This window comes from Engraulis encrasicolus, chromosome 9 (assembly GCF_034702125.1).
Source record: "Engraulis encrasicolus isolate BLACKSEA-1 chromosome 9, IST_EnEncr_1.0, whole genome shotgun sequence".
In the NCBI taxonomy this organism is placed as follows: domain Eukaryota; kingdom Metazoa; phylum Chordata; class Actinopteri; order Clupeiformes; family Engraulidae; genus Engraulis; species Engraulis encrasicolus.
The window spans coordinates 51,149,992-51,173,638 of NC_085865.1; the positions used below are offsets into that span (position 1 = coordinate 51,149,992).

At 40.9% G+C, this 23,647-nt stretch overlaps 1 protein-coding gene across 1 annotated transcript; it reads right to left on the reverse strand.

Moving 5' to 3' along the window:
- Window positions 1-2,237: 2,237 nt before the first annotated feature.
- LOC134455312 (phospholipase A2 inhibitor and Ly6/PLAUR domain-containing protein-like) lies at window positions 2,238-17,244 on the reverse strand. Its single transcript, XM_063206334.1, has 5 exons — window positions 17,133-17,244; window positions 9,782-9,895; window positions 4,272-4,418; window positions 3,788-3,895; window positions 2,238-2,518 (listed from the first exon to the last, which is right to left on the reverse strand). The coding sequence occupies exons 1-5, from the start codon at window positions 17,242-17,244 to the stop codon at window positions 2,274-2,276; spliced, it is 726 nt and encodes a 241-aa protein (XP_063062404.1). The 3' UTR covers window positions 2,238-2,273.
- Window positions 17,245-23,647: the final 6,403 nt, after the last annotated feature.

The following is a 23,647-nucleotide window of genomic DNA, read 5'->3' on the forward strand; positions in this document are numbered from 1 at the left end:
TCCGCAGTGCTCTGTGATAGGTAGCCTACATAACCTGATTAGATTTTGGAAGCCATGGATTTAAAGATGGTTGGCTTTCAAAATGGCCAACCTTGTGTTTGGATGTGTGGATTAAGATTTGCTCAAACATTGTGTGGTAACAGTACAGGAGGACCTCTCGGTCCGTCCCCACACAGGGAAATTTCGCTTCGCTCTCATTGACTTTGATTGTAGGCCTCATACGGCCATGGTAGAAGCTGGAGGAAGAGGCAGTTGAGGCTGCGAAGTCAACAGGGTCAAGCATAGCTGAGACCAACACAGAAAGCCATCAAAGCCACTGAGGGAAAGGAGACAAAGACAAGGAGGATATGGGAACCGAACACAGTACAGGGAGACAGGTGAGGCTGCAGGGCCACAAGCCAGGCCTCCTACTCATACTACCAGTCAGGAGACCAGGAAAGCCTTTGGGGACATCTAGGGTCCATTTCAATATCTAACCTCCCATTCTCTCCTTGTGCTTGTGGGCTTGTGATGCGAGGCAAGACGTTATTGACAATAGTTTTATTCAACATCTCACAAAAGCACAACTCAAAGGTTATTTTCTCATTTGCAATGGGGAAACATTTAATGTTTACTAAGTCCAAAAACATTTAATGTTTAAAATGGTCTGAAAGATAGTCAGGGGTGCTGACAGAGGAGACAAAGGGTTATTTTTCCCGGGCCCAGGGAGAGAGGGGCCCCAGAATTTGGTCCTCATTACATTATATGTGGCCCTTTCAGGCGACTTTGACCTGGGCCCGGCCAAAGCTGTCAGCGGCCCTGTATACAGTAGGCACAAGAAGGTACATGTAAGCAAAAATGACCCAACAAATCGGTTAAGTAAACCTTACTAAAATACATTTGCTAAAGACAAGTACAGTAAGTAGTCAGCGTACAACTTGTACAGCCACTTAAATGTATTGTTCACGCAAAATAATTTGAGAGCCATTAATGTTTAAGCATGTACTCAAAAAAGTGAGTACACCCCGGGTCAAAATCCCTTAGAGAGTATCAGAGAGGGGGCCGTGTTGACCCGAAACATCTCAAAATTAAAAGTAATTGAAAAGGAGCTCATCAGTGTGTGTTTAATCGCTGCCTTACAACTTTTTGAGATTATTGAAATTTTGAGTCTGCACCTGGCTAAAAGAGATGTGTGTGAGATTTGACTGAAATCCCATAGAGAGAATCATAATCTGCTTTGGTAGGAACAGTACATGTTACAAGCAGATTTGTTTATTTTGCTGTTGTCAGACCACACAACATGCTTCTAGCAACCCATCATCTTACTCTGTTTGTCTCTGATGAGGCCAAGATAAACAAATTTGCTTTAGATGGTGTCAATTATGTATAGTGTAAAAAGTGATTTATACAAAGAAAAGTGTCCAGTCTGTAAAATCAAGCATGGTGGTGGGACTGGCATGGTTTGGGACTGAGTAAATGCCATCAACATTGGAAAGCGGAATTTCACCTAAAGGAATATGCATGTCAACATGCACTGCGACTACTGATGCACATTATAAAGGCAAGAATAGACCAAGCGCGACATGAGCATGTCCAGCGACTGAAGTAATTGACTTTGTATTGAGCTCTGTGACAAAAGCGATTCGGGCAACTAGAGGCGATTCGCACGAATAGAGCGACAGTTTGTAGTTGAGCTCATGACAATGTTATGCAAATTAGCCATGACGCGGTTTGGCGAAAGCCGCCACAACCAATGGGAATGTTGGAATGCTTGCATTCTGCATTTGATGGACATACTCTGACGCTTCAATCACACGTATCGCTCTTAGTCTAGCGATTCTCTGTCGCTTGAATTTCGTTCTGGCCGGTCTATTCGCCCAGGAATGCTCTCTATAGGATTCAGCCAAATCTCACATACATCTCTTTTAGCCAAGTGCAGACTCTAAATTTAAAAGTTCAATGTAAGGCAGGGATGAAACACACACTGATGAGCTCCTTTTTAATCACTTTTAATTTTTACCAACATGGTCCCTTCTCAGACACTCTCTAAGGGATTTTAACCTGGGGTGTACCTACTTTTGTGGGTACATGTTTAAATATTAGTGGCTGTATTTCAAATGTTTTGAATGAGTAACACATTAAAGCAGTTATGAAAGTTGTATACAGGTTACTATGTGTCAAAGTGAAAATTCTTCAATGTTGTCCTATGAAAAGATACTTACAAATCTGCAAAAATGTGAGGCATGTACTCACTTCTGTGACATAATGTAAGTGTTTGGAAATGGCATTGACTGTTAGTGGAAGAGCAGGGAAATGACTACAGACAAGATGATGGTGATGGCAGCACAACTCTCGATCTCCGCCACACCTCCTTCTGCAATCGGGGGACTTGGGCCACTGTCGCCAGCTCCATTGCACACGTTCCCCTGGCAACAGGTAATGTCTTCCAAGGCTCCACCCAGCTGCTCAGCCAGCTCCCCAGCACACAAACTCTTAGACGCACAGCCCTTCACCGCCATTTTCTGGTCACCGGCAGGGACTGGGGAAGAATAATACAAAATCAACCCCGTGCTCATGCCATATGACACACAATCACAATAGTCTGTCCTATTGGACATCACCATTTGTTGGAGCCATATTTGTGATTATGTAACTTTGATTTATTTTATGGTGACCTGTAAATGGGAGATTTTTAGATCAGTTAAATACTTGCCTGATATTTGTCTATGTTTTATATACTTACCTTTTAATTTTTGGATTCATTTTGTGTTCTTATACTTATACTTATTTAGGCCTACTTACCTGAACCTGAACACTTCTATACTAAGGGCCAGATTTACAACGGGAGCATACGCACTAAAGAGCGTGCACGGGAAGTTCTACGCAAGGTTTGGTATTTATAAAAAGTGAACTTGGCAGTAAACATGTACAGTTCCATGCAAATTTTGACCCATGTGTAGGTTCAGAAAAAAACCGAGTAAAGCGGGAAGTGAAACCTCTAGAGGTAGGGTAACTGGGAGAACGACACAAAATTGTTAAACATTTTTTAACATGTCACGATAAGACACAACTGACTTTACTGTAAGGATGGTGGCCAGAGTAGGTATTGCAACTATGCTGCTCATTGAAATTGTGCTGTCTTTGACAACACTCTCGAACACTGAGGAATGTTTTTAGAGAAGGACAATGCTCCAGCAACTCAGCTTGCCAATCAAGCTGTGGATGGAGGACCACCAGATCAATACCCTGACATGGTCAGCCCAAACTCCAGGCCCGAACCCCCTTGAAAACCTCTTGAATGTGATCAAGAGGAAGTTGGGTGATCACAAGCCATCAACCCAAGCTCAGCAACTTGCATTCATGCACCAGGCTTGTAATAAAGTCATCCAAGAACAATGTGAAGGAGTAATGATATGCATACCAAAATGCATGAAAGCTGTGACTACAAATCAGGCTTATTCCACCACATATTGGTTTCTGAACTCTTCCCAAGTTAATACATTACTAATATGTTGTTTTAAAGTTATTATCATCTTGTTTTCTTTGCCTTTTTGAGATTTGAAAATCTTATGTGTTATTTTGACCTTTTTAAGATTTTCTGCAAATAAATGATCTAAATGACAATATTTTCTTTCGAAATTCAGAGAAAATGTTGTCGGTAGTTTATAGAATGAACTACCAATGTTTGTTTTACATACCTATCCATAGCAAACTCAGAAAAAAAATGCAAATTTCAAATGGTTTTCCCACGGTTGTATAGTATGTCGTGAGTGGTGTCATGAGAACATCAAGATTTTGCAATACTCACAACTTGCAGATATGCAGTTTTCCTCTTCTCCTTCACATTTCATTTTGCTTGTGCAGGAGGGACCGGTGCACGTGTAACATTCCTTCCCATTCTCATCACCAGTGGTCGCTAGTGAGTAGAAGTAGCATGTTCACTTTACTGTGGCCACAGAGTTTACATAATCACCTGAAAAGAAGGCTTGGAACTAAACAAATCAAGGAAGTGTGCTGCATGTGTTTTTAGTTTGTTCAGATGGTAGTATTTAGCTAGCTTAAACTATGGTTGTCAGTTTCACAGAAATCCAAATGTCATCCATGTAAAATAGTACAAAAAAGTTTATTGCAGTAATACCGTAAAGTTTATTTTAATATTATATTTTAATTATAATTGAATGCATTTATATTTCAGAAATGTGCCGACTGAATGGTTCAATACAGGAGAAATGTGATTTTTAAAACAACATGAAAAAGGAAAAATAGAGAGGTTTGGCCTTCAGGGTTTTTACCTGGAGCGTCTTGTGCATTACAGTTGTCAGTTTTGCAGCATTTGCTGTTGATGACCATCTTCATTAGTCCCACATTAAAAGAGCCAGTGATGCATTGCTGTGGGAGCACACAGCTTTTCATAGACATGTCGTGCACCATTTGACCACCTAATAAAAAAAGAAAATGAAGAATGGGAACAGTTTTAGAAATCTAAAGAAAAAAACAAAACAAACTAGTCTGCCTGTGCAGTCGCCTTCGACTGCTTAAGGTATAGCCCCACTTTCAGTCCCCCATCATTCCTACCACTCCCATCCACCTTTTCATAAACATAGGCCTATATAAATACAAAATATAAAAGAAATATATTTAATATCTATACATAGATCAATGACGTGCATAGGCTTAAAACCAAACAACTATTGTGAAAATGAAGCAAAACATAGGGCAAATGGTAACACTGTTTTGATGGTTCACTATTACAGTAGATAAACCACATTAGGTAAAGTGTAATAACCAGTGTAACAATATTTCATGCCATGTAATATCAGTGTAACACCATGTACCAATTTTGTACTTACATCATGTATTTGTGTGTAAGTGGTATTACATGGTACAGTATTGCATATTGTTACACTGGTATTACACTAGTATTACATGGTATTAAATATTGTTATACTGGTTATTACACTGTACCTAATATGGTAGATTCACTGAAATGGTGAACCATTAAAATAATTTGTTACCGGGCAATTCAATCCACCCAGTCAGAAGTTATGGGCCAAATAAATATTCATTTTGAAAGTGTTGACCTCCAAACTCGAAACAGTTCATGAACCTTATTGTCTATGTAGAGTAGAGTAGAGTAGAGTACTTTTACTAATCCCGAGGGAAATGAAGGTGTCTGACAGCTTACATAGATACAAGACATACTGTAGATCCAAAACATACACAAAGACCTTACACGTTATTGCACATTGCAGTAAACATATTGCAAAAATCTGAATAGGCCTTTAGCAAAATGCCTTACATCAGTTAAAATACACATACCCACAGTCTTTCTATTTCTCTCTCTCTCTCTCTCTCTCTCTGTGTGTGTGTGTGTGTGTGTGTGTGTGTCTGTGTGTCTGTGTGTCTGTGTGTCTGTGCCTGTTGCTGTCGAGCAACAGTATAGCCAAGTAATACAACAAGCAATGGTTGGACTGTTATCCTTATTGTAAGTTGTGTGATTTCAAAGTTAAGCCATGTTGGGTTTTTTTTTAACAGCTTTTATTTAGCATAATAGCTTAACTATATAAGGGTGTTTTCACACCTAGTCCCTTTCAGCTATTTAAGTGAACTCAGACCTGTGACTCACCATTTTCTGTGCATATGTGAACAAGTGAAGAAGCGTACCCAGACCCTTCATGAACCGCGCTGAGACCTGTATTGACGTGGTCTCAGTACGGTCCGCTTATTAGTACTCACAAGTTACACTGTATTCCCCAACAGTACTATGAACTAGAAAAGTTTACGCTGTAGTACTCAATATTGCAAAAATGTCCAGATGACATACACATTTTAGGTGTTCTCAACAGGTTTTCAGGTACCAATTAATTAACTCTGGTTTGCATTGTGTTTTTTAGTACAACTGACATCCTAACACAATGTCTTTGAGTTTGTAAATTGGAACTCTATCTGGCATATGAGTGGTTAGATGTCATGACAACAGCTGAGGCGACCATGGAGTAGTGGTTAAACAGCTGGTCTTCAAACTCAAAGGTTGCAAGCTCAATCCCCAACATGGACATAACCTTACCTACTTTCATACTTCCTGGAACATGGTATGAAAATGTTCAGATGGCCACCAGACCCATGACTCCAGTTTTTCAAATTTAATTTCGAGCGAAATTACAAAAGAAAAATGCTTAGGTAAAGCAAGACAATGTTTGAGCTGCTGTGGTCTGGATAGGGGAATGGCCACAAGATCAGAGGATTGCAGGTTTGAAAAAAGCACTCAAGTAGATATTTATTGTTTATTTTTCACGAAACTGTGAACGTTACAAATTCTTTAAATCATGTCAATTGGAACTATATCTGACATATGAGACTATGGATGTCAGCATGTTGCGCTTGGGCAGTCATGGACTAACAGTTAAGCAGTTGGCCTTGAAACATGATGGTTTCAAGTTCTATTCCCAGCACGGGATGTTAGTAAAAAAAAAAAAAAAAATCACATTCAAGCATAATTGTCTTGGTATGATGTCAGTTGGCCTGATTTGAAGTGGAAAGTAGCCTTTGTGTGAAACACATTTGACTGTTAATTATAAGTAAGTCCAATACTTTCTAACAAACAGTGCTAACTTTCTACAAATATAAAACCTACAGTTGAGTGGTGTAGGGGATAGTCCTCTGCATGTGGCCATATTGGCATGTCCTTATCTTGAGGTTGAGAGTTCGAATCCTAAGGCTGGGTCACTCACTTTTTTGGTTGTTTTAGTTGTTTTTTTATTGTTTACCAGCTTCTGCTTTGTGTAAAGAAGAACCCATTCATGTCAGAACCATAGAAACTCTATTTTATTAAAATGTAACATAAAATACAAACCTCTTTAAAAATGGTGAATCTGTCAATGGGGGATAGATTTACTCAACACCATGTGACCATCAAACCACGACTGACAACTTGGCATGTGTCTATCAACCTCACTTCAAGGTAAGAAAAGACCCATAAAAGTGTGTTGGTGTGTATGTGTAGTAGTTTACTATGTTGCTGTGTGTGGCCTTAGGTGCTCTTGATGCTACACTGTGTGTATGTTATGTTAGCAACTTAGCTTAGAATGTTAGCTACTGCTAGTTAGGCTAGCACTCTGTAGGCCTTTCATACAAATCTTTTTCTTGTATCATACATCTGCAGTGTATCATACATCTGCAGCGTTGTATTTTCATGATGACATACTGCACATTGAACTTCTGTAGGCTATAAACCAGTGTAGCAAACCCAGTGTAGGGGCCTAATCCAACAAGTCCTCATGAAAGCCTTAAACTTATTAGGCTATTTATGCTCCACAGGCAGCCGATATGGGACCACCAGAACTCTATGATCCATCAGCTCTACTCAACACTCCAAAGGATAAACAACTGACTGTGTTGTGAAGTCTGACACTATTTTGGGAGAAATGTTATTGTAAGTTAGGCTATATGGATCTCCTTCAGCCACCAACTCCTAATAAAAGATTCAGAAATGGACAACAAATAAATGACTAAATTGCCTAATGTGTTGAGGTTGATTCTTTGTAATGTATTGACTGTTGACTGTATAGACTGGGTCTAAATTTTTGAACAGATTGTTGTGTATTGTATGATTGTTGTGTTATTGTCTACTGTTTTTGTTTGTCAACGACATGGAACCAAATTTAAAAAACTTGACATAAAGCATTGTTCACGTTTGTGGAATTAAAGCTCATGTTATATTTGGTTTAAACAGAGGGGTGGTAGCCTAGTGCATTAGTATAAACCAACCAATCAATAAACCGACCAAGATTTTATTTTGGCCCTAAAATGGGAAAACATAAAACTTTTAATTTTGAAATCAAAAACTTAGAGCCAATATAACAAAAAAATGCTGTGCTTGTTTACTTTAAAATTGTAACTCTCTGCTAAGTACTAATTGCATTGATTTTTGCATCATTCTCGAAATATTTATGTCAATGGAGCATGTTAGATCTTTGAGTACCAGCTACTAAAACATTCAAGATTTAATTTTTTCTCATAACATTTGTTTTCACATAACTTGTCTGATTTTTTGTAAGACTTACGTAAACGTTTTAGTTTTCAACTCAAACCTTTTGTGTAAACCATTGTTTCTGTGCATTTTAGACTTTGGAGTACATATTGACTTGGGCTGCTAAAAACTAAAAATCTAATTATGGAATTAATGTTTTCAGTCATTTCAAAGTTTTTGATCATCTTCTTGAAGATTTTGTGTCCTTCATATGCATGAATGTATGTAGTATTTACATAAAACATTTGGTCACAAAACAAAAACTTTAACGGGAATAATTTTCCACAAAAGTTTTGAGTTAATGGAACATGTTGGGGTTTACAGTGTACACTTGTGACAAGGTGTAGTCACTTCTAGGGCTGGACTGGCTATCTGGTGTACCGGGCAAATCCCGGTGGGCCCTTGCGCGTCTCGGGCCCTCCCAGGGCCCGAAATAATATATACAAATTATTTTTGCATTGTATGCGCCTGTAAAAATGACACATCAGAGCCCATTGGATGCTTCTCCTGATGCACATTGGGATTCACTTCAGGAGAGCTCTAAGGACCAGCTATGATCAAAAAGAGGACTGACACACCAGAAAGAGCAGGTGTTTCTTTTTGTACACTCACAATATACAAAAACAGAACCGAGTCCTTTTGCTGTCGGTTCACTTTTTGGCCCCATTAAAGAGAACTGAGTTTGGTTCACTTAAAGGGGACTAGTAGGGTTTTCACACCTCCCCTTTTGTAATACACTCACAATATGAAAAAAAAACAGAACTGAGTCCTTTTGCTGTCGGTTCGCTTTCTGGTCCATTTAAAGAGGACTGAGTTTGGTTCACTTGGACACTGCAGGAAATGGTCAAAAAAGGTACTGCATGTTGCTCATTGAAACTGGGCTGTCTATTGCCAAATTTGATCTTTACATGAAAGTTTACTAGTGATAAACAAATATTTTCTAGTATGGTCCAAATACAGTCATTTTTGCAGCTAAAAATGGCTATTTCTAGAAATTCAAAATGGCGGCCCATGGAGAAGATCCCCCTTTTCATGTATGAAAAGTGCCATTTTTCCAGTGGTAATGGATACTTAAAATTTGATGGTGGTGGTAAGTATTCATGAAAAAGGTAACATTAGTGAATGGGCAGCATGCATTCTGGAAATAAACAACTAAAAATCTCACACAGTGTCCCTTTAAGTGATTACACCTGTCAGAACTCATAAGCGAACCGAACTGAGACCACATCAACAAAGGTCTCAGTACGGTTCGCTTCCGAGGGGTCTGGGTACGCTTTGGATCTGTGGCAAAAATGCTCACTACTCTGAGTTCGCTTAGGCGGCTCAAAGGGACCAGGTGTGAAAACGCTGTATGTTAATAAAGTTCTCAGTACAGTTCACTTCTGAGGGGACTGGGTACACTTTGGAGCGTTCACATGTATGCAGGAAATGCTGAGTCAGGTCTGAGTTCACCTAAGTGGTTGAAAGGGACCAGGTGTGAAAACCCTATCATTTTCAGTATCATTAAGATATCAAAACATGGCGCTGGATTCCATTTCACAAGTTATTTCAAGCGTCCTTATTTCAAACTTCCGAAATGGAATAAACAATGATCGAATAAGTAGCCTGCACGGACTGTCCTGCCCGACAAACATCTAACTTTTTATTTGACAAACAAAATCATTAACACTCACTGCAAGCTATCTCATAGGCATGTGGCAAATAACACTCCCTCCTTGTTTTTTGTTTTTTTTTTAATCCATTTTGACTACCGACTCTAGTAGGTCACATTACCAGCATAGGTGACCACCCTCAAACTCCCACACTGGGTCGAGCAGTTCATTTTGCTGTCCGTACATGGTGCTCCATCGCCATCAGAGATACATTGGTGACAAGTCAGGGACAAGGCTGAAAAAAATAAAAAAGGAGAAACACAGATAAGTACAAGTGATGTGAATATACAACCTGCCTCTAAGGGTATTTTCACACCTGGTCCCCTTTAAGTGAACCAAAAAGTGAACCAAGAGCAAAAGGGCTCAATTCTGTTTTTGTTAATATTGTGAGTGTATCTCTCTCGTCATGTTAGGCTTTTAAGGTGAGCGAGTCTTTTTGATCTTTTTGATCTTTTGATATTTTTGTGCAAATCTTTTTGATCACACTCAGTCATCTAGAGTTCTACTTAATTGATTACACCTAGTCACAAGTGCAGCTTGTCAGGACTCATAAGCGAACTGTACTGAGACAACGTCAATGAAGGTCTCAGTACGGTTCACTTCCAAGAGGTCTGGGTACGCTTTGGAGTGTTCACATATACACAGATCTGAGTTCACTTAAATGGCTGAAAGGGACCAGGTGTGAAAACCCTTAAAGCCACATGTTTCTTTGTTATTTGATGCTATGTTTCGGTTCTTGGATAAACATGCTCAAGCCAGTTCAGATTATTACAGCCTATCTACAGTATCTAGACAGAACATTTTGTCTTGTTACAGTAATGTATTTCTTGCCATCTCCATTTCACTGTTATGCATGTGTGGCAAGGCTGACTTTGAAAATGAACAAAAACAAAAGACAAACAACATAACTGCATGACATAATACAACTTACCTCCAGAGAACAGGCTGCTGATCACAAAGAGAAGCAGATGTCTTGCCATTCTTGCTGCTGATGGCGTCGGTGTACTCAGAATACGTTTTGGGGATAGGATACCTGACAGAAGAAAAGGTGTGGCTAGCTTAGATAGCCTACTCTGAAATTAGACACGCATATGCCTCACCCTACCTGTGTGTGTGTGTGTGTGTGTGTGTGTGTGTGTGTGTGTGTGTGTGTGTGCGTGTGTCTGTGTCTGTGTCTGTGTGTGGGTGTGTGTGTGGGTGTGTGTGGGTGTGCGCGCGCATGTTTTTTTCTCTCTATTTCTATACCACATGCACATAACATAAGCAGAGCAAGTAATAGAGAAGAAAGCAACAGTAGTGCCCTAGTGCTTATATGTTCCTCCTTACAGCAACAGCCAGGCAAGCCAAAGCCCTTTTAATGTGGCTACGTCTACTGTTTCTATTCTCTGTAGTTCTCAATTTCTTTGTTGTCCCAGGTGCATTTCCTGTAAACCTATCAAGTTAACGTTGAACTAATGTCTGATGCTTCGTTGACATCAATCAACCATATGACCTTATTTTTGAAGTTGTTTCAAAGGACAATCTTTCTAGGGAATGCAGTTTGTTGTGGAATGGTAAAGACAGAGACATGTGGTCTTCCATACCTTTCATTAAACCTGTTTGACGATAGTGTTTTTTAGTGAGTCAAGTGTAGAGAGAGAGATGAGGTGGGGTGAGATGGGGTATAGGGTTTAGATGAGGCAGATGAGGTTTGGGTGTCAGGAATGGGGCTTACAGGTATACAGTATGAACAGTTATTAGCACCTCTATCCAAATATGACAATAAAGTGGTTTAGAATATCCATGACCTTTACAGGCTGCTGATACCCAAGGGGCTCATGGTAAAACTGCAGGGTTTTCACTTTAGAAGGGATTCAATGACAGCATCACTGCCGGTGTTAGGGAAGTGACCAATGATTTCCAACTCCAAAAAAATGCTCAAAAACCACCTGAAGGCATTAAAGCCTGCCAAATTTAAGCTAAATTGTAATGATTTTTATGGCCATAAATCTACAGAAAAACCTGCCCAAGCCCTTGTTTTTGCCTGTAGATGACCATCGGTAAATGCCCAATCTGGTAACCCCCCCCCCCCCCCCCCAAAAAAACAAAAAACAAAAAACAAAACCCCAATTATGCTGTGTACATGCCTAGATCCGAGTGCATAACAAACACCAATTTCCATAGGTTATTACAGAATGCACCATGTTCTTACAATTCAATTAAAATACAAACCCCAACTCCATAGAAGTTGAGACGCAAGGTTAATTGTGAATAATGACAAAATACTGCCATTCTCAGAAGTCTGGTACTGACATTAGTTAGAGAACAGATCAGCCATCAAAACTGACCAAAATTATTGTTTTGGGGGATATTCATGGATATGTAAATCCAACGTGTCTCAAAAGAGTTCGGATGGGGACAATAAAAGGCAGCAAATGTCGAGGAAGACTAAAAACAAAACAAAAGACAACACTTAACAGTTAATAGCATTAACCGATGAGATGATTTTATATAAAAACAGTGTTGATTCCTATCTTAGACATGATTTCAACAGCTTCAATGGTATGTGTATTCCTTGTCATGTTTTGCAATGTTTTCCTTTCTGTAGCGCTTACAGTGTGACAGGTCTTGACCAAAAGCCTGCCATTTTATGTCCTGCTTGTCCTTATGTTGGAGTTAAACTGTTAAAACATAGTGGAGAATACAATTTGTCCTACTATGTGGCAGTAACTGAAGATCTCTCTTCAAAATATATAGCACGAGTGGCTTTTCATGCTGTTTAAAACCCATTTATTTATTTCAGTACTATATTCAATTCTACAGGTGAGTTAGAACAGCTTAACCAATGTACGACTGCACCCCCATGCTGTCATGGAGGCTGACTTTTGAAGTTAGCACTAACACAACTTGCATGGTCAATTTTCACTGTAGCAGAGGATGTGTAGGACTCTATTATTTTAAAAAAGAATTGACTTCTGCAACTGCTTTTCACTTGCCTGGTTAACACCAGACCTAATCACAAGTGAGATTAGGTCTGGGGAGTTGCCTATTGTAAATTCCGTATGGGGCCGGAATACTTGGCTATTATGACACACTGCCCTGCTCTCTGATTTCAGATCGAAACGATTGTGTAGAACTAAAGGCAGTGTGGGAGTTCCCAGGCTAGCTTTTCACTAGCTGTAATTCTCGGAGTGCTAAGTGAGACTACAGCCAATAGCCTATATATTTCATGATGTCATGAACCTATACAGTGATTTTAATGACAAAAATATGTCTTATACACTCAATCACGGTAAATCAAGGGAATTCACTGCATCTTTAATTCTAAGTGACTCAGCCTCTCTGTGATTGTCTTATATCTGGACATTAAAATTGTTAATCAGTACAATTCATTTTGAAATGTTCTTCCTTGTTGTTTTATCTTATTTGGATGTTTATAACATTTCACTGATCCCCGTCCAAACTTATTTGAGACGTGTTGCAGTTATCAAATTAGAAATGAGTACATATGTCCCCTAAAACAATATTTTTTTCTCGGTTTTAACACTTGATATGTTGTCTTTTCACTATTCTCCATCTAATGAATGTATTGAATGTTTTGAAAATGATAGCATTTTGATTTTATTCTCAGTTTACCAAACGTCCCAACTTCACCGGAGTTGGGGTTTGTATATAGCAGCTCATTCTGTAATAATTTCTGCATTCTGTAATAATGTATTACAAAGTGAGAAAATGTTACTTGTGTTTCACAATGTGTTCAAGAAATGATTACATAATCTGGTGTTATCACGGAATGCATTGATACAACAATGCTGGGTCTGCAATCTTTCTTTTATTCACCTGCTGCTATGATATTGTGTCCAATGGAAATAAATTTGGCAATTTCCCACCCATAAAACATACACATACCCGTCCATCTGCCTCAGAATGTTGGCATAGGCAGAGGGTGGCATCTATATCACTACTGCTGAAACTTAACCCACTGGCATCCTGCATCGCAGGTGTCAGTTGACTGTGGTCATCCTCCATTTCTCCATCCTGGTTGCACTCTGTTCTTGGAAGAAGTGAAAAGTTCTGGCACAGCTGCTTTATAAGACCACCACAGTTGCCCGCCAGTCTCTGCCAGCATATAGGTAACACATGACATCTGACTACAAGGACATATTTTCTAATGGTTGAGAGAGTTTAAAATGCATTGCTGACTATGTGCAGTTTGTGCAGATTATGTATTCTGCATTTAATAAACTATTATTGATTATATTTTTTTTCATCCAAAAAAAATGTAGAAATCCATGCAGTCTGTGCTTGTCTGTGAGCACCCCTGAGGGTGTTACCATACCAGAAAATGTTGTATATTGAATAGTTGAATATTCTTGTCCTCCATGCATGATCATACCCCCCACATGGACACTCCAAAATTCAACAAATATTACGGACTGGGTCACAAAGGTTAATATGTTACTTTTTTAAAAACGAGATAACGTTGTGCTCAGATGTTAACTTTTATTTTTATGCTTTGTCTCTTTACCGCAACACAGTTCATAGTGTATAACCTGTCTCTTAAAGGAACCGTCCACCCTTTTTATTTTCACATATTTTCAGTATATCCAAATATTACACATGAATGTGCATAAAATTTCACATTCACATTCACATTCTTCTCAGTGTGTTCAGTACTTAGATTTATTACAATTAGAATTATTAGCATAGCTTAGCATAATCACTGGAGGTAAATGTTACCATTAGCATCAAGCCACAACTGATCACTGGATGGACTTAAGTTCATTTTGCACTCTGTTGAATTTAACTAATTCTAAAGTGGTTTATAAGTACATGTCAAGATGCTTTATTTGGTACTATAGGCTCCCATTGCGACTGTTAACCCCTTAGCGCAGAGATGTTATACCCTTACTTTCACGAAAATTGTAATGGCTATCAATCTGTTACTCAAGACTCTCCGTATTGTCATAGCAATGTTGTTATGATGTAGTTGAGTATGTTCAACAAATAGTGCATAGGCCCGCCAGCGACCCCATAAGAGGCTACTCAAGGCCCTGAAAAAAAAATCTTATGTAGCCTACTCATATTTACTTAACTAGGCCTACATATAAGCAATTTCCTGAAATGAGGTGGACTGTTATTTTAAGGATTTTTCATTGAAAAAATTGCATGTATAATTTTTGTTGTTAATTCTATTTGTTAATACTAATTTGTTAATACTATTAATCTTTTTTTAACATAATTAATCCAAACACCATAAACTAAAATAGTTTAGTGGTAGAGAGAATGGCTTTTGGAAATGAAATTCAATGTGTCATACATAAATGAGATTTATCACACAAGGATCCCAAGAAATTAAAGGAAAACCTCAGACCTCAAATCTCATCTAATCAGAATAATGTCTGCCTCACCTGAGTCTTTGTTGAGCAGGATTAAAAGCTGACCATGTCTGCCAGAGTGAAGCAGCACTGCACTCACAGTGCACAAAGCAAGAAAATCCAGGTTTCAGCTGGGGAAACAAGAACATTTAAAATTTGGCTCCAAAAGAATTGGGACAGGAGGAATAAAAACAGCAAGTGTTGAAGTGTTGAAATGTTGAACTCTACACAAAGGAGGACATACAGCAGTTCATTATGTTCTTTCTTTCCCTGGAGAGGATTTCAACAGCTCAACTGGTAGGTTTATTCGTGGCTCATTCCACACCATCTGAATAAATCACCATCCAGGTGCATCTCAACATATTTGGAAAATCTTACTGGGTGTTCCTCAGACACATAATCTGGACTGGCTCCAGCATGTTTATCCAAGAACCTTAGACACAGGATTGAAGCCCCTTTTCATGGAAATGTGCTGTCACTCACTGACTACTGTAGTTTGTGTGTGCAGGGCATATGTATTTAAATGTGTGTGCCGTGTGTGTGTGTTTATGTGTGTTTGTGTTTGTGTGTGTGTGTGTGTGTGTGTGTGTGTGTGTGTGTGTGTGTGTGTGTGTGTGTGTGTGTGTGTGTGTGTGTGTGTGTGTGTCTGTGTGTGTGTCTGTGTGTGTGAGAGAGAGAGAGAGAGAGAGAGAGAGAGAGAGAGAGAGAGAGAGAGAGAGAGAGAGAGAGAGAGAGAGAGAGAGAGAGAGAGAGAGAGATCGTGCCCAGAGAGAGGCTAAGTGATGTGTAGCATGATCTGCTAGGGGTGCAGTAAGGATCTGCAATACAACTGCCACTAGAGGGAGCTCAAACACCACGCACGACAAAAGCACATCACTACTTCACGAACACAGGCCAATATACAGGCATGCGCGCAGGCGCGCACACACACACACACACACACACACACACACACACACACACCAAGGCCAAAAGGACTGGAACCAGCCCTGAAATTACGGAATCTACGTACAATACCTTTAGTGCGAGAGAGCCTATGTATTTTCATGGGATTTTAATGTTAATTTTTGGAGACTGGTTGAAATGTGTTCTAGGGTCATTGAATTTTGAGAAAAAATATGTCTCCTTTTTTTCCCCCCAGTTTCTTACATTTGATTTTGATATTTTACTGGAATTGTCGCCTTAAATATGGTCTGTATTACTATTTTAATTAAAAGAGTTATTATTTATTTATTTATTAACTATTTTTATTTGTTACAATCACAATATAACAATACAATGTCTGACCTTTCATGAACGTTTTGTTTTTAAGGTGTAATCTGGATCTGACCTGGATTATTACTATTAATCTTGCTGCATATCATTGTATAAACATACAGGCCTATGAAAAGAATAATGTGTGTGTGTGTGTGTGTGTGTGTGTGTGTGTGTGTGTGTGTGTGTGTGTGTGTGTGTGTGTGTGTGTGTGTGTGTGTGTGTGTGTGTGTGTGTGTGTGTGTGTGTGTGTGTGTGTGTGTGTAGTGATGTGCTTTTGTCGTGCGTGGTGTTTGAGCTCCCTCTAGTGGCAGTTGTATTGCAGATCCTTACTGCACCCCTAGCAGATCATGCTACACATCACTTAGCCTCTCTCTCTCTCTCTCTCTCTCTCTCTCTCTCTCTCTCTCTCTCTATCTCTCTCTCTCTCTCTCTCTCTCTCTCTCTCTCTCTCTCTCTCTCTCTCTCTCTCTCTCTCTCTCTCTCTCTCTCTCTCTCACACACACACACACACACACACACACACACACACACACACACACACACACACACACACACACACACACACACACACACACACACACACACACACACATTTAAATACATATGCCCTGCACACACAAACTACAGTAGTCAGTGTGTGTTTATACTATCACTATGGTATCAGTGAATGTGTCAGAGAAAGTATTTCAATTAATGTAGTATGATTTTTACTACAGTGTGTGTGTGTGTGTGTGTATGTTTGTGGCGGTGGTCAGTGTTGGCAGAGAGGGAGGAGGGAGTTCAGCATCCTTAAGGCCTGCAGTATAAAACGTTTTGTGAGTCTGGTGGTTCTGGACCGTAGGCTTCTGTACCTCTTACCAGAGGGCAGGAGGCTCATCAGGTTCTGTGCTGGGTGCATCGCATCGCTCATGATTGTGAGGGCTTTGAGGGTACGGTGGGTGGTGTAGATGTCTTGCAGGGAGGGGGGCATTGAAGACAAATTTAGATCAGAATTCTTTAAACAACTACAGACCTATATCAAACCTCCCCTTTATAAGCAAGGTACTAGAAAAAGTTGTATTTAAACAGCTTAATCAACATCTGGCTGGGAATGATATCTTGGAAAAATTCCAATCAGGCTTTAGAGCCAACCATAGCACCGAAACAGCACTAACCAAAATAATAAGTGATCTTAGGCTCAGCACTGCCGCAAACAAAGTTTCAGCACTTATCCTCCTCGACCTCAGTGCCGCCTTTGACACGATAGACCACAACATACTAAATGACCGCCTTGAATCTTGGGTAGGCTTGTCCGGTCACGTCTTAGAGTGGTTCAAAACATATATTACAGGAAGGCAGTTTTTTGTCACCATCGGAGAATACGTCTCCAACAAGTATGATGTGCCTTTTGGAGTTGCTCAGGGTAGTTGCTTGGGCCCTCTCCTCTTCTCTCTCTATACAGTATGTTGCCCCTGGGCTCCATCATCAGAGAGCACAATGTTGATTTTCATAGCTATGCCGATGACACTCAACTATATATCTCTGTCGAGCCTAGCCAAACCACTGCCATTCATGCCTTGACTAAATGCATGTCTGCCATCACAGATTGGATGAACAGTAACTTCCTAAAATTAAATGAGGATAAAACTGAAGTGTTGCTCATTGGGCCTAAGAAAAAACATGCAAATCTCCACTCAAGCCTAGGTGACCTAAGCATGCACATTAAAGATAAGGTTACTAGCCTAGGTGTGGTCATAGACTCGGATTTGAGCTTTGAGCCTCACATCAACAAGATAACAAAATCTGCTTTTTTTCCATCTTAGAAATGTCAACAAAGTGCGCGGCTTGGCCCCCCGACAAGACGCTGAGAAACTTATTCATGCCTTTGTCACCAGTAGGATAGACTACTGCAATGCTCTCTTCTCTGGTCTCCCAAAAAAATTAATTGACAAATTGCAACTCATTCAAAATTCTGCGGCAAGAATCCTAACAAGAACCAGAATGAGAGAGCACATCTCTCCTGTCTTGGCAGACCTGCACTGGTTACCTGTCTCATACAGAATCGACTTTAAGATTCTGCTCACAGTATTTAAAGCATTAAATGGACTTGCCCCTAGCTATATCTCAGACATGCTCTCTTTTTATACCCCTGCTCGAGCTCTCAGGTCCACTGATGCCAAGCTGCTAAGGACCCCCACCCCCCCCGCAGAAGAAGATCGGCGACGCCGCGTTTGCCTGCTATGCGCCCAAGAGATGGAACGCCCTCCCCATCGAGATCCGATCAGCCACCTCCGTCGACTCCTTCAAGAAGCAGCTGAAGACCCACCTCTTCATCCTTGCCAACTCCTAGCTGCCAAGGCGTCATAGTGTCCCAGCTGCCGCAGCGCCCTTACTACTCGCAACCAGCCCTGGCAGGGGGCTCCCCTAGGTGGCCGCTGGTCTCTGCCTGAGGTTTTTTCCTGACTATAGGAGGCCTTTTTTTCTCAGACCTCACTGAGCTTTTTTTTCCCCCTTACAAACTATGAATCAAGCGAAAGGGAGTTTTTCCTCACCCCTGATGCCACCAGGGGCCGCACCTGAGCGCCCAATCTCTGTGTGACTATCTATGACTTATGATAGGCCCAGCCACTATGGACCTTACACATCTAAGAATCCTGGTCCTAACCTACGTTGACCTTATGACTCTACATTCTCTGTCTATCTCTTCTTCCTCTGCCTTCCTGCTTTTTCTGCCTCTCCTCTATACCTCTCCTTTTAAATCTATCTCTAACAATGTTTTTTTTCCCATTTGTTAAGCACTTTGAGTTACATGCCTTGTATGACACAGTGCTATACAAATACAATTATTATTATTATTATTATTATTGAAGAGCTTCCCAGCGGAATTCATACGTATAGGCTATATGCCACAGGGCTTTCCTGTTGTAGTCAGTGCAGCTACCACCCCATACAGAGATGCAGCTGGTAAGGTGCAACTGATATCATTACTAATGCTGCACCACATATTGTCCACAAGATGGCGCTCTAAGGCCACAAATGGTGCGTTAGTGAAGCTTTGCAAGGTGCATGGACAAGATTTACAACATACTTTTTAGCAGCTTCAATGAGTACTACTCTGGCCACCATCCTACAGTATACCACCCACCACCCCCCCCCCACCCCACCCCCACCCGCACTGCCCCCCCTTCCTTCCCCCATCCATCCCTCCTCAAACAATCAGTAACAACTATTGTAATGAGAGACTTTTTATATCTGAATGTTAATGTGAAATAATCAATTTTTTTGTATGTATCTTAATAGATATTAATAAATGTTACTCTACTCTACTAAAATATTTAAAAAAAAAAAAAAAAAAGAAAAGTTCGAAAAGTTAAACAAAGTATTCACTCATTAAATAGAATGGCGTAAAATGAATAAATAAATAAATAAATAAATAAATAAATAAGGCTCTCCTGCTGAACAGCTGCTGGAGTTTTGGGGTACAATTATATTGTGGACTTCTGTGGAGCCTATGCTCATTTTCATGCAATGTCAGCCTTATTGTAGCCTATTGCTCTCATTTGCAGGCCTTATAAACCGGCCCCGGCCATCGGCAACATTTGAATGCAAAGCTGTTCGAAAATAGTAATGATGAAAGGGATCATCTAATCCAGGGGTGTCAAACTCAAATTGACTGAGGGCCAAAATCTAAACCTGGAACGAAGTCGCGGGCCGAACTCAACAATTTACTAAAATTGTGCATACATGTAGGCCTACGTCATAATATAGTTACATTTCACATACAGTCTTTCCCATCATATTTGTCTGTTCAAATGTGTCAGCACATCCTGTGATACAGCAAATTTCATGTTCAGGTTGTGTTACGCTGTACATTAATGGTGTATGGGCCAACTGTAATACACATTTGAAATGATCTTGCGGGCCCATAGATTGTAGGCCTATATTACTAACAGGGCCGCTGACAGCTTTGGCTGGGCCCGGGACAAAATCGTAAGAAAGGGCCTCCCATCAATACATACAATGTAATGAGGAACTAATTCTGGGCCCCACCTTTGCCTGGGCCCGGGACAACAGACCCCTTTGTCCTCCCCTGTTGGCTCCCCTGATTACTAATAATATGGTGATATACATTCTATGCGCGGGCCGAATAAAATGAATTTGACATCCCTTATCTAATCTAAAGTAACACCACTGTGTCAGTGTCATACTACAGAGAGCAGGGCCTCTTTCTTTTTTCTTGTTTTTTGTTTTCTCATTTCATATCTCAGAATTTAATTTAATTGTTCAATTAATGTCATTGTATAAGTCAAATTGATAGTTTTTGTACACAATGGTAGGCCTACTGTGTTTAGTTTGGTAGCATTTTAGTGCTGGGTATTTTGTATTGTAAGCTTTTTGAAAATACATGTTACTGTATATTTGCCCTACTAGGCTTAGGCTACTGTGTTAAGTCAACCCTAGTTTGTAGACTAGGCTAGTCTAGCCTACGTAGTTGGCTTCATTAGTCTCACTGGGAAAATTCACGGGAGAAAACATAGGCAAAAGAATGGGTGGTGATTTGGTGAGAACCGCGAACTGATTAGCAGAAGAGAAGGCACGAGTCGGTTTATCACCGTCAGCTGTGTCGTGTCAGCTGCTTTCAATTTGGTTTGCGCGGCAAGCTGGAGTGTAGGTTTATAATTAGGCTTTCTAGACTAGTTTGGCCGTTTGGGAGACTAGCTACTGGAAGCTAGACACACTTTGTTGTGCTTGCCTGTGAACGAAGCCAAGACGACTTATTATACAAACCTGATTTCTGAAACGAGGCAGCCGGTAAGCGTTTGTTTTATTCATTTAGGAATGTTTAGCGCGGTGGTAGTATGGCCAGAGATTGTATCCTATCTCAGGAGATAGACTATCTTTGTATGGCTCTGACTTGCGTTCTGCTCAAGGAGGTCTATATATCATTGGTTCTGCTCCATTGATGATTATAGCTACCGCGATGGGGTCTGCTCCTACAATCTCGTAAATCACGAGGGCTTGTGGTTATTCAATCTGGTTTGTAGTCTAACATTGCAAAGTTTATTTTTGAATTATTGTAGACATGGTTGCACATTTCCTGCATGTTTGCACATGAGCATTTTTGCACATTTCTGTAAAACCCATTTCTTTTCTTTGTCTGTTTGCATATTTCCCTCCAGGTTTTTCACCTAAGGAAAAGACAGAACAACTCAACCAAATCAAAAAGGAAATCCTTTCCTGTGGAATAGTGCCTTAAGCCTCCACCAGAAGTCCCCATCTTTTTTACAAGTTGGGGGAAATGCACAGAGGCCAACCAAAGGAAAAAACCCAAACAAATATAAAACTATTATAATAAATAATAATAAAATAAAAAAATAAGACTATTCAGGACATCCACACCACTGAAATCAATGAAAAAGACAAGGCGAATGGAATCCTGTGTCTGTGCATATCTTAGAATAGTCATAGGAAAACCAGTGCTGATATACACTTGACAGTGGAAAACCAAAGCACCATTGGAAACCAACGACTGCCAACGCATACCGGCTGCACCAGTGAGCCGTCTGCCAGCGGACCAACCCTGACCAGTGAGGCAACTGACCAGTGGACAACTATCTGCTGCCAGTGACCAAGATGCAAAGACTCCCTTCACACCACAACCCAACAAAGAGAGTAAACACTTCACATAGGGGCCTGGAGGATAAAGCTTGAAGAAAAAAAAGAAAAAGAAAAAAAGGTTCTGCCTCCCACTTTGCTTCATCTCCCCTGTTGACATTCAGGAGCCTAGCCACTATTTATGTCCATGCAACTGTCCTGATCAGCCGTCTCAGTCTGCTGAAGCACCTTTTGTCCATTAGCTCTTAGACTGCTGCTATTGTGGGTGGGGGAGTTCTGAACTTGGACTGTGTGTTGTCCTGGACTGCAGTGATGTGCCTTCAGCTGACTTCGGGTGAGTACGGCAGTGAATGTTTTCTTTGGCATTTCTAGTGACATTGTATCTTGCTTGTGCAGTAATGTCTTTTACTGACTGTGCTGGCTACTGAAGGAATTGCACACCACATTGCCACTTGGAAGTTTCAGTTGGGTCTTCAGGACTGGCCTGATATCTGCTATGTTCACAGCACTTGGAATGCATCACCAATATCAGTCAATGCTGCTCTGGATTTTGCCAGCTCCATTTCCTTTAAGGGTTTGGCATCCATAACTTCCATGGCACACAAGATGGTCTGGCTGTCAACTAGGTTATGCCACTTCTTGACCTCGATTCAGCAGTGCTTTTGGAAGTAGTTCTTCATCCGTGCGGCAAAGACTGGTGTGCACCTCTTCAACTTGACATGTGGTCAAGAGGGTTCAGCTTGGCCTTGGCCTCAACTAGCTTTACGATGACACCGTGCCTACAGCTCCACCTCAGGTACAGCACAGTACCAGTAGAGTAGAATAGAGTAGGGAGGTAGATGCTTGGCTTAACAGCTCTCTTCTGGTGAGTGGTTCTCTCACTGCCTGGTTCTGGCCGAAGTTCATTTCTTTTTTCTTCTTGGAGAAGTTGATCTCAAGTGGTGAATTCTGGGTACTGTGGGCATAGTCCCCGGGGGGCTGGTTCTGATGGCCTGGCTGGGGGTTTAGAGTGGCGGTCTGGTCTGCGGTTCCTTCGACTTCCTTGGGGTGGGTGGCCAGCAGGGTGAGTGGAATGCCTTACTGTGCAGTCAGGAGGTGGTGTTGCTGGAGTGTAGAAGAGGGCATTCACTGCAGTACTCGCCTGAGCTCAGCCGAGGCCACGGCACCCAGTTGCTGTCTGGAACAGTGTGTGGTCGAGGTCTGGGGTTGCTCCGCCAGCAGTGGCAGCAGTCCAGGAGCTGTTGAATGAAAGGCACTTCGGCGGTCTGAGTCAGTTGGTCAGGGCAGTTGCAAGGACATGGGGAGCGGCTGTTGGATTCCTGAGTGTTGGTAAGGGAAATGGGGGGAATGTGTGCAGGGGCCTTTGAAGAGGACAGTGGAGATTTCACAACAGTCGACATCAACATCTACCCCCTCAAAAGACTGCAAGAAATGCAAACACAAGTCAGCCTGTTCTGAAGTCCTGGAGCCAACTTACAGGCCCGAACCTGTTTATCCACAGTAAGTGGCACACTACAAGAAGAAATGTTGCTGTTGGAGATGTAGTGTGGCTCTGTGACCAAAGAGTGTTAGGGGGGCAATTCAAGCTCGCAAGAGTGCAAAGTCCAAAGGCATTGTCCAAGTAGATGTGCTCAAGTGAAAATTCCAAAGCAAACCAAAATGTCCTGGGACCCGCAAGGTACCACACTGCATCGGGATGTGTGACCGCTCTTCTTCCATGTTAGCAGAAACCAGCTTGCCTGATGGGTGCGATCTTCCTGTGTCACGCCATGCCAAGA

What these genes read in the sequence shown, in the direction of transcription:
- LOC134455312 (XM_063206334.1), bottom strand. Translation starts at nt 17,244, where the DNA reads ATGCCCCCCTCCCTGCAAGACATCTACACCACCCACCGTACCCTCAAA. An exon ending in GATGAGCCTCCTGCCCTCTG is followed by an intron (nt 9,896 to 17,132) that starts GTAAGAGGTACA and finishes TATTTTTTTCAG; the next exon opens with CCTTGTCCCTGACTTGTCAC. An exon ending in TAATGCACAAGACGCTCCAG is followed by an intron (nt 3,896 to 4,271) that starts GTAAAAACCCTG and finishes TCTACTCACTAG; the next exon opens with CGACCACTGGTGATGAGAAT.